The 18,135-nt window shown below is 45.3% G+C and overlaps 1 protein-coding gene across 2 annotated transcripts in view; it reads right to left on the bottom strand.

Annotated features, from left to right (window-relative positions):
- GNAS (GNAS complex locus) overlaps positions 1-18,135 on the bottom strand; it is a 139,602-nt gene that overhangs the window by 85,118 nt on the left and 36,349 nt on the right. Inside the window, exon 1 of one of the 2 annotated variants that reach the window (XM_051803101.1) lies at positions 3,364-4,503. The exons of the other annotated variant lie outside the window; for it this stretch is intronic. Within the exon in view, the coding sequence (XP_051659061.1) occupies positions 3,364-3,502 (139 nt within the window). The 5' untranslated portion in view covers positions 3,503-4,503. Of the gene's footprint in view, positions 1-3,363; positions 4,504-18,135 lie in introns of those variants that run through there. 2 annotated transcript variants of the gene reach the window in all.

Genomic DNA, 18,135 nt, shown 5'->3' with positions numbered 1-18,135 from the left:
AACTTCAACATTTTATACAGAAGAAAACAGGGTACGTCACAACCTAGTTGCCTTGTCACTACTATCTGACAGAGGGAAAGACTGATTGAAGTCCCTATTAAACCAAAGCATTTTTGTTAGATCCTTAAAGTATTTTAAGTTTGGCTGTGGTTTATCATCACCCAGACGAAGAACGTAACTTAAATCACAAGAAGTAAAATACGTGGATACTCGCATCTGAAAAAGGAAGGCATCCCTTTAAGCCTCCACCCACAATGCTACAAAAACCTCCTTCTCCTACTTGTGTCTTGTAAGCAACCTCCCACCCTCTCTACATGTTCCAAAATCAACCCTACAGCACGACGAGACGCAAAGACCACCTTCTGTGGCTGCCTGCTCCAAAGAGCCCCCCCCCCCCGCAGCTCTCCCCTGCTTCCCCCATATACCTGCAGTACAGAAACCCCCACTCCACTTTACTCCAGTTTCCACAAGTGGATGGATGCTATTTCTGCTGAGCTGCTCGGATGCCAGTGCACAGGGCAGCCCATCTGCCTATAGTACCCGTTTTTCCAGGCACGCTGAACAACTCCAACAGCAGCATTTAATTGAGCTGCTCCACGCTGCCAGATCGGCAGCTTTCTATATAAAGCAAACACAGTTTTTGCAAGAGTAGTAGCACAACCTGGCAAAATTTAGAAAGATTTCCCCTTAGCATCTCCTGGCTACTCCTTTACTCCTCTCATTAGCCTGTGTCTCAACAACAGGAACCGTACATCTGTGGCAGAACGGGCAGGGAGGTACAGTTTGTATTTATAGGATGTCAGGCCTCTGCTAGCACACACTGACAGCACAAGCCTCCATTTTGAGCCTCATGTTCAAAACTGTATTTTAGCAGTTATATTTCAAAGTTCATTTTCTGACAAACACGTTTCCCCCTCTGCTTTCTCCCTCCCTTTCCTTCTCCCCCGTGAATTCCCAACAGTCCTGCTCTGCTCTCCATAAAACCTGCTTGCATGTTTTGCCACTTTAATACCAGAGCCTTACTCCTTTTTCCTCTCCTTGCTCACTGATGTTTTCTAAGCATTTAGAGAGTTTTTATCTACAACTCTTTATGCAAGTGCCACTTCTCCCCTAAACTACTATTCTGTAACATACACCTTCTGTCTCTTCAGACAGACTGCACCAGGCAATAAACACAGGTGGCAAAACTGATCAAGAATTAGTATCTCGAGTTAAGATAGAGAGACTGGGTCTTCCTCAAAACTAAGAATTATCCAGGAACAGCAGTATTTCCTATAGTCATATTTCCATTTAAAAAATAATTAACAACTAAATTTCAGCTGTAACTCTAAATCACATATTTATAAGCACTGGGAGCCAAAATCTTTACTTCACTTAGGCCAAGAACAGGGCTGGATAGTTGTTGCATTTGCTATAAACACATACGGTTTGGTATTGACACACCTGGGTTCTCTGGATCAGATACAACACCAGGGAACCAAAACGAAGTATTACATCTACATAAGTCTATTTCTATATTTGGCTGCTCGTTAAGGCCATATTCTTACCAACAATTACACACACATTTAACTTCACCACCAAGGAGAGTTCCATTAATTTCAGTGAGACTGCTCGTGGCAGCGGGACAAGCACGTGTACAGCGGCGGGGCCTACAAGGAGCAGCATAAACCCGCTAGAATATTCAGCAGCTCTTCTTTGTTGCTACTTGAATATGATTTGAAAAGATTAAGAATACTTTCAAAGCGCTTGGCTTTCTATTTCATGTGTCTTATAAAGGAAACATAACATAATAATAGGGACGGGAACTGTTATATTTATTTTTTTACTAGTGAGTCTGTGTTACAGACTATCCACAATTCATGACAGAAACTGTAACAGCTGAACTACCACTTTAAAACATACACACACAGATGACCTTACTGCCATCGCTAAACACACAAATATTTTTATTTAGAAGTATCTAAATCATTTTTCAGCCACCAAAACCGAAAATAAATAAATAAATAAAAATACAAACAAAAAAATCCCTACAAACAAAAAAAAACAGGAAGAAAATCCAGGCAAGCCCATCATGTTTCTGTTTGCTGAAATTTTGCCTCTATACGAAAGCAACCCATCTGATGACAAATGGTTTCTACATATCTACATAACGTTCAGCCTGAAATCTGGAAGTCCAAGACATTCCCCGAGAGCTGAAGTCAAAATTATCCTGTTAAAAGACTTCTGCTGGAGCCCTGGCAGGCTCAGTGCTGCAGGTGCTGCTGTAGCCCCAGTCTCTCTCCATTTATGTTAAGTCTCTTTCTTCAAATGACTATTTGAAAGATGTTACCGGTGAAAATACACTTCCAAATTCACAGCCTTAAAAAAAAAAAAAAAATCTTTTTTTTTCCCCTTCAACGAAGGTTTTTTCACCCCAGAACTGAGTCAGCTCGGCGAGGCCTACCCTGTGCTCCACGCTACAGCCCTGCAGAACGTGCACAGGCGGTCCCTCGGCGTGACCAAAACAACCCACGGCTCGTAACTGCATCCGAGCTTAAAACACTACTCCAAAATACGCTGAAATAACGAGCCCGACAAAACCTTTCCTTGCTCCCCCTTATAGCGATTTTTTGGATCTTTCCTTTCCTCGGGAAGCCACAACCCGCGTTTCTAAATATATCCCGTGAAAAAAAAAAAAACACGGGCAGGTAACGCAGAGGAGCGGCTGGAATCGCACCTGGAGCCGGGCTGTGCCGGCGCTCCAAGCGCGGTACCTCAATTCCTGGTGCGACAGCGCGGGGGGACGAGCCCTGCGGGGCCGGGGCTGTGCCCGCCCGGCCCTGCGCCGCTGCCCGGCCCCAGCGCGGCCGCGCTTCCCTCCGGGACAGACATCCTCCCTCCGTTTCCCCCAAACGATTCCCCGACTTCCTCCCTTCCTCTTCCTCCTCCTCTCCCCGGCCTGGCCGCACGTCCCTCGGCACCCCGAGCCGCGGCGAAAAGGGGAGCGGTGTCCGGCCCTGCCGCGCTCCGCTCGCCCGCGGCCGCTGTCACTGCCCTGCCCTGTTTATCTCCCGGGCTCCCCGCGGGCCCCTCGCCGCGGCATCCCCGGCCCCCTGCCCGCGCCCGCCCGAGGCCCCGCTGCCCGCCCCGCCGGGGCCGCCGCTCCCGTACCTGCCCCGGCCCCTCCCGCGGCGCCCCGGGTGGTGCCCGAGCCCTCCCCGCCGCTCCCCGGGCGCCCCCGGCCCCGCCGCCCCGGGCGCTGTAGCGGATCCCCGCGGCCCCGGGTGGGCCCCACCTCTGCCCCGGCCTCCCCGTGCCCGGGCTGGGGCCGGCGCCCCGGCGGGGAGGGCACGGCCCCCGGCCCCGCTGCCCGCGGCCCCTTACCCAGCAGGAGGAGCCGGTGCGTGGCCCTATAGACCTGCTTGTCCTTCTGCAGCTGCTTCTCGATCTTCTTGTTGGCCTCCCGCTGCGCCTTCTCCTCGTTGCGCTGATCCTCCGTCTTGCTGTTCCCTAAACAGCCCATCTTGGGGAGGGGAAGGCAGGGACGCGGGGCGAGGGGACGGGAGGCGGCCGGGGCTGCCGGGGGGAGGGAGGGAGGGAGGGAGGCACTCCCGGGCTCCCTTCTTCTTCCTCCTCCTCCTCCTCCTCCTCCCCCCCTACTCGCTGCTGTGGCGGCCGCTGCCCAGAGCCAGAGACATGGAGAGCGCCGAGCCCGGAGCCAGCCGAGGGGGGGCCGATAGCGATGACTTTGCTGCCGCTCCGCCGGGCCTCCTCCCCGGCAGCTGCAGCTGCCTCTCCTCCCCCGCCCCCCGCCGATCCCCTCGGCGCACCTTTCCCGGGGGGTGCGGAGCGATCCGCGGGGATCTCCGCGCCCCGGCCGGGCCGCCGGCTCCTCTAGAGGCAGCACAAATGCCCCCCCCCGCGCCGCACGCACAGGAACAAATCCAGCTTCAGTGCCACCCCCAAAAAAATAATAATCCTCTTTAGATCCAAAGGCACGGGCTCCAGGCGCGGAAACCTCCCCAAATCCTCGGCGGGGAGGATCGGGAAACGTCTCTTCCTCGCCTCTCCCCCCGCGCCGCGGGGGTCACGCAGCCCCGGTCCCTTCCCTCGCCGGCCGCCGCAGCTCCTCGCCCTCCGGCCGCGGGTCCTTCCTCCCGCACCGGGGCGGGGGGGTCCAATCCAAACCCCCCCCCCTTTTTTTTTTTTTCCTCCTTTTTTTTTTCCTCTCTTCCTTGGTGCTGCTCTTTTTCACATGCGGTTTCCAGGCGGCTGAATCCTCTCGGCGACAAAAAAAAAAAAGGCAAAAAAAGAAAAAAAAAAAAAAAAAGGCAAAAAGCCCGTTTGGTCTGTGCGCCTCGAGCAGAACCTGTCCCTTACGGGCGGATTTTTCCTCGTCTTATTTCTCCTGCTCTCTCCCGCATTTCTTTCTTTCTTTCTTTTTTTTTTTTTTCCTCCTTTTTTTTTTTTTTTTTTTTTTTTCCCCTTCCCCTATTGAGCGGCTCCGCGGCGGCGGAGCGCGGGGTGGGGCGAGCGGGCCCACACTGCACGCCGGGAGCGAGCGGGGCCGCTCACATGATGCCCGCGTCACCCCGCGCCGCCGCCGGCGCCCTCTTCGAACCGGCCCCGCCGCTGCCCCGCAACCCCCGGCGGGACCCGCCGCCCCCCGCGGCCAGCGCGCACTTCGGCATGAAACAGCCCCTAAAACAACGGGAGTTGGGCTTGGAGTTAGTAGAGTTGTGAATAAAGTGTTAAGGGAGTCGTGCCCCCGCGGCGCTGTGTGGTACGCTGGAAAATAATTAATGTAGGAGTTGTGGGACTGAACGGTTTGGTTTGTGGCGGGTTTTTGGGTAAACGCGCCTCCCGGGCGCGGGGCAGCTCCCTCGCACCCCGCGATCCGCCGGGTTTGTGGAGTCCCTGCGGAGCCTGGTGAGGGGCTGCCCATCCTTGCCTGTCCCCGTGCATCCCCGTCCATCCCCACCCGTCCCAGTCTTGTCCATCCCTGCCTGTCCCTGTCCATCCCATCCCTGTCTGTCCCAGCCCTATCCATCCCTGCCCATCCATCCCATCCCAGCCGTGTCCATTCCTGCCTGTCCCAGGCTTATCCATCCCTGCCTGTCCCTGTCCATCCCTACCCAGTCCATCCCATCCCTGTCTGTCCCAGCCCTATCTATCCCAGCCCATCCATCCCACCCCATCCCAGCCGTGTCCATTCCTGCCTGTCCCAGCCTTATCCATCTCTGCCTGTCACTGCCCATCCATCCCTGCCTGTCCCTGTCCATCTCTGTCCATCCCAGTTGGGACAGGGGCCTCATGGTACCAGGGGATGCTGTGTGCAGCGGTGGAGTACAACTGGATGCACACACTTGCTCCTCTGCGTGGTTTTACCAACTGTCTATCTCTATTTTCTTTTCTAAAATATGTTTTGGAAACCTTGTTACAAAAATTACACAACTTATCAGCTACACCTGGAAAACAAAGGTTGGCACTTTGCTCTTCCTATAAGTCAGTTCCTTAAAATACACAGGTATTTTTTTCTCCGTAACCCTCCCTCTGAGATTAGTGAAATGTCCTTAACTATACAAATATTATTTAACCTTTTTGCAAAATTCAATTATCAACAACACTGTTCCCACGAACACACCTTCTTACATCACCCAGTTACTATATTTAGAAATATCTACAGTAAAATAATTATGTGAATAGAGCAAACAACTAGGAGGTCACAGTTAATGTCATCAAATACACCTGTGGAGCTGCCCTTGATGAAAGAGGGGTGGACCTCAGAAGAAACAAGGAACATCACAACCACATCGTGGTCTTTGAGGAGTTATTGGCACTTTCAGTCTATTTTTAAATGCCAGAACTTTCAGATACACAGAGTTTGAAAGTTCTGGAGTTACTGGAGAGACTCTTACCAATGTGTCCAGGTGTTGTTTTAGGCTGAGGCAGTTTCAGAAAGTCGTAGAGAGACTTGGCTCACCAATGCCCAGACTCATCTGAAGCAAAGATCATAATAATTCCTTGTATCTTTTATAGGTCTTTTATTTATTTGTATAGTTTCCCTGTAATACAAAATAATCAAATATATTTTAACTGTGGAGTTTACAAGGCATAAAAAGGAGTCAATAAAGCAGAATTCAGACTGAAAATTATAAAACCTCATAGTTTTTTTTATGGTTTCAAGTATGAACAGAATGCAGAAATGCCAGTATCTGCCACCTCACACAGCAGGGAAAATCTGCCCCAACCTCCAGGCTTTGGTGGGTCCCAGCTGGGGAGAAGGGAGCCCAAACGTGAATACACACAAACAAGACAAAAATCATTGCTGGAGATATACAAAAGGCTAAAATCTGGGTTAGTGACTTTAGAGCAGGGAAATGGGAGTAGTAAAGATGCCCAAGCATCCACGGACAAGGGAGTCATGGCTGTGTAAATGCTGTTGTCCAGCAGTGCACACCCACCCCTTCCCAAACACAACCCAGGACAGGCTCTGCGAGGTTAAACTCCAACAGGAATCGCTGCCCTCCTGCTGCACATACCCTGTCCTCTGTCTCTGGGCTGAACAAAGCATGAGGTAGCTGAAAAGGAAAAACACACTCAGCTAATTCACAAAGCTTCCAGTTACTTACAACAGAATTAAGAATTAGCTCCTTGTACTACAAGTGTTATTAAAGTGTGAAAGTGTCAAAAGCTACAGAAAACAAAAAGAGAATTCCCAAATTGTGAAACCTATCAGCAATTACAGACTTTTTTGTCTTTCTGAAATATGACAGGACAAAAGACTTAAGGCACCACCCGTACTTCAGAAACCCACTGAACTGCCAGAAGTTTTTTCAGTGCTGTCCTGATTAGGAGCACATCGTTTGGAGAGTGAGCATACCAACACATTAGCTGTTCTCACTCTTTTTTATTTGTTTAAATAACATAATGCTGCTAATGTGTCTTTAGAGTAAATTGTGTTTCTTATTGAAACTAGTTCCATTAGCTTCCATCTTGTAAAAATGAACTTCAGTTTCCAAGAACTTCAGTTTCACAAGACTCCTTATATCAGAAGGGTAAGTGTAGGAAAAATCTGACCTTAATTCACCATAAAATTAAAACTTACTTCTGAAGAACCTACAGTCTTAGGAACAAATAATTCAAAGATAAAATAACTATATGTATGGGCATAGTGCCCCTGTGATAAAAGTCTAACTAACTAAGAATTGAAAATATGGTATTAAAGGACACTGCTTTATACACAGATCAGATGCCCATCTTACCCCCACAGCTTTCCTCCAAACCCTCCAGGTGACAAACACCCTTTCTGCAAACAATGCACATTTGTTAGGGAGCTGAAGGCACTGAGCGCTTTGGACGCCTCCAGAAAAGAAGAAATGGTTAATTAGTTTTCAGTGGGACAGTTGTGCAGCTCCTAATGGGCTCTTGCTGTCCACAGTGAGCATGACCTCGTAAACTTTTGGCTGTGGACTGTGGGGGTGGAGTTGTGACCAAACCAGTGTGCTCACTTGGAGGAGAAGACTCAGACGACATCTCGCTCGAGCATCCCTTAGCAACTGGACTGAAATGGCACTGCAGCTTCTGAGGAGGTGTCAGACTTCCTTGCCACGGGAATAGCCTGTATTCCAGCTCCTACCACGGCTGAGGAGACATGGCAGAGAGGACAAAATCTGCGGCTCAAAAAGTAGAAGTGACAGTGGTGATCTAATTGTACAATTTCCTTTGTTCCTGTTTGTAGGAAATAGCCTGTTTTCAGCAAGGACACGGAGCTCAATTAACCTGGAGGACACATGAAGCAAACGGTTCTTACAGCAACACCTTTATCTCTGATTTACTTTAGACTCTTTCCACTTGAAAACCTAGACTGTAAACTTTGTAACATTCCTCTCTATGATTATCAGGATGAACCAAAAGAGAGCTGGAGGCTTGCGTGTGTGAAAAGAAAAGCAACAGAAAAATACTCTCTGATTTAAAGCTGTCAAGGAGTAGATCAGTGAACAATAAACTCTGGGTCACTTCACCACAAACCTGAAAATGCAGCTACACATCTCAGTTATCTCCTCTCCCTAGTCCTCACACCTGTGAGACTGTTCTACTCCCAGGAGTTTGGGTCAGAGCTGCTCATCGTGTCAAGGTGAACTTGCAAGGGGAAGACAGTTTAATCTTTTTTCACTGAGAAGCTGCAACCCTATAACTCCCCCACAGCTGAACATATACACCCTGCCTTCTTTTAAAAAAATAATAAAGATGTATGCATTCTTCTCCACTCTGTGATTCAACTGAAATTTGTTATATTTAGGTACCTTAGTAAGAAATTAAGATTTTAGGGGTGAACTTTTTCTTTTCTTCCTGCTTTACTCAAGAGATTTAAAGTACCGGGAAAATATAAACATTGAATAAATTCATATTAGAAAGGTGCAGAAGAAGTTCCCCCTGTGCATAGCACCTCTAAGGATTAAAATCTTACACAGAAATAAGAAGTAGCTGTGAATTTTTGTTAAGGAGCCTACATTACCCCATGCTTCATTATGCTGTCCTACAAATTCACAGTGCCATGGCTGAGCAGTTGGAAGTGACTTCCCTCTTTCAAAAGCAGGGATTAACTCTGGGACAGATTGACTCTTTCAGTTAAAGGGCAATTTTTAATAGCACACACTGTATATTTTTGTGTATGGATACCTTTCTGGTTTGAAGTTAGTAAAATTTTTTTAACTTTAGAAATACAGAACTGAGCATTTTCATCCTGGTATGGTAGCTGAATATCAAACCTATCAATCTCAGTGTATTTAATACCCACTAAACTTAGTCTTTTAGTTAGTTATAGATAAGGATTAATTAGGGTTCTGATTTAGACTTATATCATAGGGGTTTTTTTCATCTAAAAAAGCCTCTTGCAGTGACTCAGGTCTGCTGCTCACATTTTCCTTAGATGGAGCCATCCTTCAGGAGCTATCATCCTGAAAATCCTTTGGACTCTTGGAAGAACAAAACTTGGTGATAAAAAGGGAGACGGTTTCAAAGTCTTCAAATTACCCTTTGACCTGCTGAACAAGGAACCCTTGAGTAATCTCAAACCCGTTTAAAGGAGAAACAAACACATTAAAGCCAAACAATAATCTAAAAAGGAAAACCAAAGCAAACAGATAGGAATTGGAGCAAGAATTCACTGTGGGTTTTTTTCATCTGTTTCCTTTGTGGGGGCCAGAACAAAAATCACTTTAAAAAGGTAAACAAGGTAGAAAATGCAGCCATTACCAATCAAACCCTGTGAGGGCAAAGCAGGATCATCACGTGGAAGGACAAGTTTGTCTGTCATACGGGAAGGAATGAGCCCATCCGAGTGCAATGAAACGAGCTTTGTCAGCGAGGAATCAATGCACCACCAATGTATTCAATAAAGAACAAACACAAAACACTTAACTACAGATACTCCAAAACAAACAGAATGAAAAGGAGATACTTCCCTCTCTGGCAAAGAAGAGGAATTTTTCCGTACAGAAATTCTAAACTTGAGAGGGATTTTTGTTTTGTTTTTAAATAAAAACAAGCCCAAAGTCTACTAATAGAATTAACCAAGACTTTCCTTTAAACCAAAGGGAAAAAAAAACCCTTGCCTCCCTCCTTTCACTTCGAGGCTTTTCCTCAGAAACATTACAAGAGACTTTAAGGAACCCATGGAATTATGGAAATAACACACTGAGTAGGAGCTTTTCACCTAGGAGCTTTTCTTATTTTCTTGCAGTTTTTTTTCTTCATATTCCTTCTCACTCCTCATGCATTCTGCACTGCACTTTATATAAAAAAAGACCAAAACAAAAAACTCTTATGTAACAGAAGTAGCAGCACATCCTAACTCTCCACATAACACATATGGAATGCCGACTAAAAAAAAAGTTGGAACAAGTCTTTTCTCAGATTTAGTTTCCGTATTTGTCAACATTCGCTGCCGATCTACCCCTGACTGCAAACTTTTTTATAAAGCATTATTCTGCTTTAATCCCTGTTCCATCTGGGTCACAAAGCCCAGGGAAGCAGGAGTAGCAGAGGCTGTGTTTTCAAAATACTGGTTAGAGTTAGTTCCTGCAAAGAAGCACGAAACTCCCAAGCCTTTCTCCGGCCTCGGGGGTCAGCAGAGGAGAGGAGGCTCCTGGCTTCACCTCCCCAGCACACAGGGCAGCCCAGCACCAGCCACAGTTCCCACTGTGGGAGCTAGGACTGAGCCTAGCTTAGGCTCAGCCTGACCCAGCCTGACTCCAGGAGCACGGTGAGCCATCCCTCCATGCCAATATTATTTATTACTGACACTGCATTCTCATTTTATGGTTCATAACAGGAAAGGGAATAAGAGGATTGTTAAAATAGTTCTTGCTAAGTTGCCACACAGGTTTTAATGTGCTGTAAACATTCCTCTCCTTCTTTTACATATTTTTAAATAGAATGACGTTCAGGCTTTCATGCTCAAAATAACTTTACATTTTAGTGCTAGCAAACCACAATACTCTCAATACCAGGAGCTGTTATTAGACACGATCTGCAAGGAAAAACAAGACACTGATTTTGCTCCTCTGTCTCTGCACTGCAAAAGGCCTGAAAGTGTTCACTTTGAAAAAGGGTATTTTCTCCCATCTTTTTCTTTAGATGAAAAAATGTTAAGCCTAGATCCTAAGATTACATGCTGACACAGTTATAGAATAGGGGTCTTTTCTACCCTGTTTTTCCTGGAAGAATCGGTCTGTCTGGCAAACTAACAGCACCACTGCTTCATAAGTGCCTTGATGCTAATTTAGCGTGCCCCACACGCCCTAGGGCAGTTGCAGAATTTAGACCCTTTTACAGTGAAATAAGTCTTTCTGGTGAGTTTTTTTTCATGCCTCTTAGATTTTCGAAACGTATATAAACCAATTGATTGTCTCCAAGTCTTTAGGTGCACAATGAAAGGCTTCCCTTGTTGCTCTATCTCAGACAAAGCCAGGAAAGACATCCATGGCCAGGGCTCTGGGAAGCAGGCAGGGGTCAGGGTCTGGACCCAGCTCCAGCCCTAGGCTGGGTCAGAACCTGTGATCCAACACCGGATTTTGCCTCTGCCACATTAAAACCGGCAGAGGTGAAGGATTATCCCCTCCTGCAGACCCAGCTGGGGGATGCTCAGCCCTGTCTGAACACTCACAAACTGCCAACAGAGACGAGATGAGCGTGGGGATCAAACAGGGGAACAGGATCCAGGAGACCAGATCTACCACAGATGGTTCAATCCAGCACAGCCACCGATCTGTGCGTGACCTTGGACGAGCCACTTACCCTTTCTGTGCCTCTTTGTCCAACTATCCTTTATCTGCCTCTCTCATACAGGTTTGCTGTTTGCTTCCGACATGTCTGCACAGCACTGAGAACCAAGGGGCCCTGATCTCACTGCTGACCTTTAAGCCCTTCTGCTGCATATATCATCATAAAATAATTATTCAAAAAGGAAGAAGCCTTTTTTTTTTAATAGTCTGTCTTCCTTTTCTTAGCACCTCTTTAACTCAGACATTTTCAGCAACATTTGATGAAAAAATTAGTCTCTATTCAAAATCTTAACACCGTTTTTTCTTAACTGAAAACTCTGAGAAAGCTGCTAGTATTCTTTCTGTCAAGTCCTTCTCCTGCAGGCCCTCCAGCAAAACCAGGGAAAGCTAGAACCAGCATGCTTGCTACGTTCAAAGTACCAGACAAAGATACTTTTTATTTTGGAAATAGAAAAAAAAAATAATAAAATGCCTGCACACTTCTCAGTCTTTCTTTGTCCACCACGAAGCACCCAACAGGACAGAAACCCTGTGCCGTGTTCCTTCGCAGGTCACCTCCCGGTTTGCTTTATGCTCTGTGGTGTTACAACAACGAATTTGTTTTTCCACTGCTCCCTTGTCTAACTCTGACCCGTCCGCTCCTGAAGCAATCGGCCTTTTACAGCTTCCAACGCGCTGTGTAAACACAGAGCGAGGGCGGCGCAGCCCCTGCTGCTCCGAGTGCCCTCCACCCAGACCTGAACCAGCCCTGGAGGCTGGACCTGCTTCCCGGGTGTCCCCCCAGAGTCCCCAAAATCTCAGTGTGAACCCCCTCCCCTCTGCCCAGTGGAATCACAGCCATGTCAGCGAAGCCCTCGGAACATCCAAGAATCCAGGGATGCTGCAAGGGCCAGGGGATTCAATGGCTTTGAGCCACCGCCTCTGCAGCTCCTCAGCCACCTCATAAACAAGAAGAGTGACTGTAACCTCAGCCACAGGGATCCCTGTCCCCTCCTGCCTGTCCTGTGGGGTATCTGGAAGATGCCAGATCCCCCGGCCCCGGCAGCCCGGGGCTGAAGGCAGGGCCCTCCTGCGTGGCTGCACTTCACACCCTATATATAAAATACACAGCCCTACAGTCAGCCTGAAAAATTCCTTCTATGAATCGCTGTTACTGAGGGATATATATACTAACTCCATACATGTGAGAGTTAAGGAAGATTTATCCAAGGAACTACTTCCAGAGGAAGTGCTGGGCAGCCACATTATTTGTTTTATTTAAAATGATTTCAGGCTCGATAATGTCTCTTTATCAAAACTACACATGTGCTGAGCATGCACAGTGCCGTGTGTTGTGAGGCAGACAGGAAGGGGTGGATTTAATTTATTTCTTTATTATGAATATCGTGGTGCTGTAAGGAGAATCCTGGCCGACAGCGTGAAATAAAGCCAAACTTTCAGAGGATATTTTGGGGGCTGAAGTTCCTGCGCTGCCTTTTCAAACTCAGTTTTAAATTCTTTATTCCTAATCCTCTGTTCTGCCTGGACCATCTCATGAATGGACATGTATATTATTACAAAGCTGAGCAAGTACCTCATAACATTTGCCATTAATATTCTTTTGAAAGAAAAATGGAGTTTCAGTTTCCTGGTTTTCCTTCCCTGGAGTGAGGAAACTAGTGAAGGAGTTTATAAATTCACAAATCTGGCAGGCAAAAGGGACCGAGGCAATTGTGACACACCAAAAATAGTTCTCCATCAAAATGATAACCCTGTTTTATTTTGCATACATCATCTTGGCTGTAAGGTTTGTTTATATTTATTTGGTATCATACCCTCCATGGTGGATCAAAGCACTCCTGTTGTTGGAGACACTCTGTACCCAGCTGAACAACAATGGCCCAAAGCAGAAACAGAACCACCACGACCAGCACAGACCATCTCCACATTTTCAGCCTAGAAATAAGAAGAATTAATTCTTCTCTACCCTAAAAGCTGGTTTGGAGGGAAGAAAGGGGAGTAGAGAGAATGGACTTCAGATTCTCCATGGCCCAGTGTGGGCTGTATCAGCTCACAGAGGGAAGGCATGAAGAGCTGACGAGTGTAGGGACAGTGACCAAATCTAAGACACACAAGCTACGAGATCAAACTGTGCAGCAACAACTTGAAGGAATGCTCTTTTTCAGTGACCTGTATATGCTTAGTAGTATCTAAGAGTAAAGTTAAAAAGGCTAAGAAATTCTTTGCCTGAGGATGAATAAAGGATTTCCTGTTACCAGAGAGTTGAAACTGAGATTATCTTATGAAATTAAGAACATGAAATGCTGAAGCAGTGCTTACACTAACCAAGAAAATGGACTGCAGGATCTCACTGCCCCAAAGAGTGTCCTCGAGGAGGTGTCTTTATAGAAGCATCAATGTGAAACCTATAAACAGGAGAAAACAACCCACGTGAGAGGTGGCAGAAGGACATGGATTCACTGGCTGGACCCAAACACTCCAAACCAGTCTGCAAGCAGAGAAGGTGGGACAAGACGTGACAGTAATAACCAAACATGGTTTGAGACCTCCTGCCCTAGTAACAATTAAATAATTGTTATAGTCTCTTAATATCTGAGTAAGAATTTATTGCATCAAGTTCTCAAGTCTAGACAGATACACTTCATGAATGAATCACTACTGACTACCTTGGAAGACCCGAGCTGAAGAGCACTCCATGGTGTAAAGCCACCATCTGGACACATCAACACTTAGGGAACAATTTTCTGGAGACATTCTTTTGGTACATTTCTGTAGGGTAGGTTGGCTGCGAGAAACTCTGGTTTTCCAGTAGTATCCTCACAGGACTAATCAGAAAGCAGTATAGGCTTAGCAAAGGAACCTCTTAAACACAGAGACCCATGTCTTCAAAAATACCCCAACTCTCCCTCAAAAAAAAACCCCAACAATAAAAAAGCTAACAAAAACATGTAAGCCAGGAAAAATACAAGTAAAAAACCAAACAGGATTGAATTCACCTCTTAGCCTGATTATGCTTTTTCTAGCAGCAATGAGTCTACCTCATCCCTCTTTAGAAAGTTTTGCTTCCTTGTGAGGCAGGGCCTCTTTCCTAAATAATTGGAACCCCTCTTCTGTCCCTTTGCTTTGGCTTCAAAGGTTCTTATTTTTGTTCCTTTCCAGAACTGCTACTCAGTTTCTCTGCAAAATGGTCACTGTCTTACGGAATTCTTTTCCTCAGTTATTCTGAATGATTCCTAGCTTTCTCATTTGTCCTCTTGGAGGTGCTCCTCTCCTTGGCAAGGACATAGGGCATCTCCAACATGGGCCTGGATTTTAATTTAGCACACATGTTACAGCACAGGGCGAAGGATTCAGTGAAGGTTAAGGTGTTCTCAAAAACTGTGTTCTCAAAACCACAGTTTGACTCACATATGCCCCCAAACAATCACACATTAGCAATTATAATGATCTTTAATTAAAAAAAGAAATATGTTGCTGTTCTTACAGATAAGGATCTATAGAAATACTTGTATAGGTGCCATGAAAGTTTATTTTTCAAACTACATTTCAGTGAGGGAATTTTTAACTACCTTAGCTGCATTACTCGAATTCTACTCTAAAATGAACTTCTTTGAAGTTTTCTTATTAAAAAAGCTTTAAAAACTAAGCAGTTTGAATTATTTTTCTATGAACCACCTAAGCTTCTTAAGTAGCAAAAAGTTAACTTCAGCTCAAGTCATTCCACTTAGAAAAAGGCAATGAAAAAAGCAGTAGATTGACGCATCTCACCCTACATTTTCTCTAAATGTAACATCTAGTCCCTGATTGTTATAATTTTTCACGGTAAAGCTTTCTGAGTGTTTATAGCCAGCAGACTTTGGCTTTTATGCTGGAAAGTTTGTTATATAAATGTCACTTTCATTTATATCCTCAGTTATAACAAAGTCATTAATGCAGCTGATTCCTAAGAAACCTTATATTTTAGCAACTTGTCCTAGCTCTGGTACTGCATAAACACATCTAACGCAGAGCATGAGAAAATTATACCTTGGAGATGCTACAGGCTTTAAACCAGGGGCAGAAGCTAAATTCACACTTCTTGATATGAACATCAGTTGGCAGCGTGACATTTGATTTCCAGAGGGCCATGATCACCTAAATACATTTTGTAGCTGCTTACATTTTACTGTAGAGCATTGTGGCTTGGATCCTAAGGTCTCACAAGATGAGAATTTGGGGTTGGATGCCACAGCACTGAAATTGCTCTTCAGAGATTCCATCACTGTCGAAACCAGAGCCCAAAAAAACTCCCCTCCTGGTTTTTAATCCTGCTCAGAGCCAGATATTGGAAGCAGGTTAAGATATACGAACTAACAGATCTGGCCTCTTGCCACGTGCCATATTAAGATGCCATATTTAGCTCCTCATTCCCTAATACTCAGACATTTTAACCTGTTCCCTCCAGCCCTTTCATCCACTTCCAGTAAACTACTAACCAAGACAGCTTTCACCCTTCCCTTTCTTCCTTCCATTGCTCTTTGCTGCTTTACACACAGTTAGTGCTGCTATCCCATGGCACTGCAAAAGGGACTGTTAACTTGTGCTCCCTCTGCTGCCTGCCGGGCTCTGCAGCAACACGGCAAGAGATGGTGAGGAAACCGAGAGTCCTCCTTGGCAGGAGAAATTACTTACTACAACGTGAAAAGTCACATGTATGAAACCCAAAACCACCAACCTCAGTATTCCTGATGGACATCTTGCGTGCCAAAGACCAAGGAGGTAAAGGCCTCTTGCCAGAGTCCCACAGGAGTGCAGGGAAGACCAACAGTAGGGAGCAAAGGACACAAATGGATGGGGCAGCTGAACAACACTCTCCAGCTTTGATTCCTGGCCATTCCTCATGGAAAGTGGGCCAGCCAGTTTCTCAAGGTTGGTTGCAATGTGCCTGTTACACGGTCCTTGACACGCTACCCAAGCTGCAGTCGCTGGGAAGGAGCCTGTTGCTGAACTCCTTGTGCAACAAGGTTAACTTCCAGCTGATCACAGACATTTAAGGCTAAACTCTTCTTCACTTCTTTTGAGGAGGCTATTTTCAGAGCTAAGAGTATGGAGAAGGGCTGTGGACAGCCAATTATCTAAACAATTCTCTTGAATCCTTAACAACATGGAGTACTTTGTCCCTCTCAGTGCCTGTAGTCCGGGTGCTGTGTCTGTCCTTCCCTTGGGTGATTCAGCAGCAAAGAATATTTACTGTTATTTAACAATGCAGTGGTCTACAGACATAATTATGACTCAACAGAGAATACACTGGGTGCAGACCTTTAAAAAAAATTATCAACAGATTATGTCTCGCCTTTAAAAAAAAAAAGAAATATTTATTTGAAGAGACAATCATACAAGAAAAAAAATGGATGAAGTGAAAGATATCTTCGTGCTGTTTTTAGAAATCACAATCTGTGTTGATTCCTCTCAGAAATATTTAATTAATATTTAGGATATTATGGATGAAGTGGAAGGTTCACACTGGATTCTGTCTGAAACATCTGAAAAATAAGCCTTCAAGTCTTTGTTTATGTTGGCAAGCAACCTAGCTGGGTATAAAAGCCAAAGGTATGATTGACTACCTCACATATTTTACAACTGTTACACTAAATAGTTATTTTAGAATTTACATCGTTACAGAAGGATCCTTAAATAGACTTTCTTAAGGCGCTTAAAACAAACATACTTTAGGGCATACTTCCCGTTTCGTTACTGTATTTAACTATGCTTAGAAAAAATAAATTTCACTTTTCTTTCAACAAAGATCCAAAAATGTTTAAGGGTACGGAGATCACAGAAATCTACCTTATTGTTTTTAACGTACTGAAATCGTTTAATGAATTAATTTAATGAATCCTTGAAAAAAAAAAAATCAAAGCAGTGAACATTTTTAAACATTAGTATGTGCATGTTTAGCCCTTAAATACAAAAGGCACATCTGCATATTGCTCAGAAAGGAAAACTTCTGCAACTAAAACTCAAACAATAATCAAACTGCAGATGATTGATTGGGTTTGCCTGTTAGAGATACCGAAAAAGAGGACAGTGACATTCATTTTTTACTACCTCCTTTAGCAGTGTTTGGGACAAATTCATGCAAAGGATGAAAACTGATTTTTATTTTTTTTTCAGTTTTAATATTCATCACCAACTTTCAGGGTTGATCAGCAGCTTTTGTACTACCTGTAGTTAGAATTGTGTATCAAATCTGGCACTGGGAAGAGCAGTGACAATGAGTGAGACACCTTTACAAGACACACCCAAGATTTCCCGAGTTTCCAGGTTAGCAAACCAATGTCCCACCACTGCTCACCATTCCCATTTATTTTCAGCCTCACTGCTGGTCGACTGCACACACCAGTTACACATCTCCTCGATCCTCCCCAGGGGCTTTGCAACAGCTCTATAATTTTCTTACTGTTTCTCAGTAAGAACATCAATGTTCCTTCTCCTCCCCATGAACTGCTCAGCAGAACTTTTCATTTACAGCTGGGAAACAGAGCCTGCTTCTACAGGGAAGGAAAAACAAGGATACAGTCTTACAAACCCTCGGCAGTGAAAGGAATCTCCCCCAGCACTTATTCTGGGAGGAGAGGCTCTGGTATTGCAAAGCTGGTTGGAGCTGGAGAGGTTGGTGGCATCCTGCAGGAGCCCAGTTCTGCAACAACTGAAGAATTAATTGTGTTTTAATCAGAAGTCAGTCACGGCTTCTGCTTTAACTTGATACACTCCAAGGTACTCACCGTTCTGGGAACTAAATTCAGAGGCTTATTAAACAAACCCTTTTTCTGCACAATTTTTTTTCTGTGACGTGTGATACAACTTCTTCAGACACAGTTTTGGGAAG

This window comes from Manacus candei, unplaced genomic scaffold, assembly GCF_025592945.1.
Source record: "Manacus candei isolate 608988 ecotype Guabito, Panama unplaced genomic scaffold, ASM2559294v1 h1tg000057l, whole genome shotgun sequence".
NCBI lineage: Eukaryota > Metazoa > Chordata > Aves > Passeriformes > Pipridae > Manacus > Manacus candei.
Note: the sequence above shows the minus strand (reverse complement) of the source record. Positions and strands in the feature narration are given on the sequence as shown.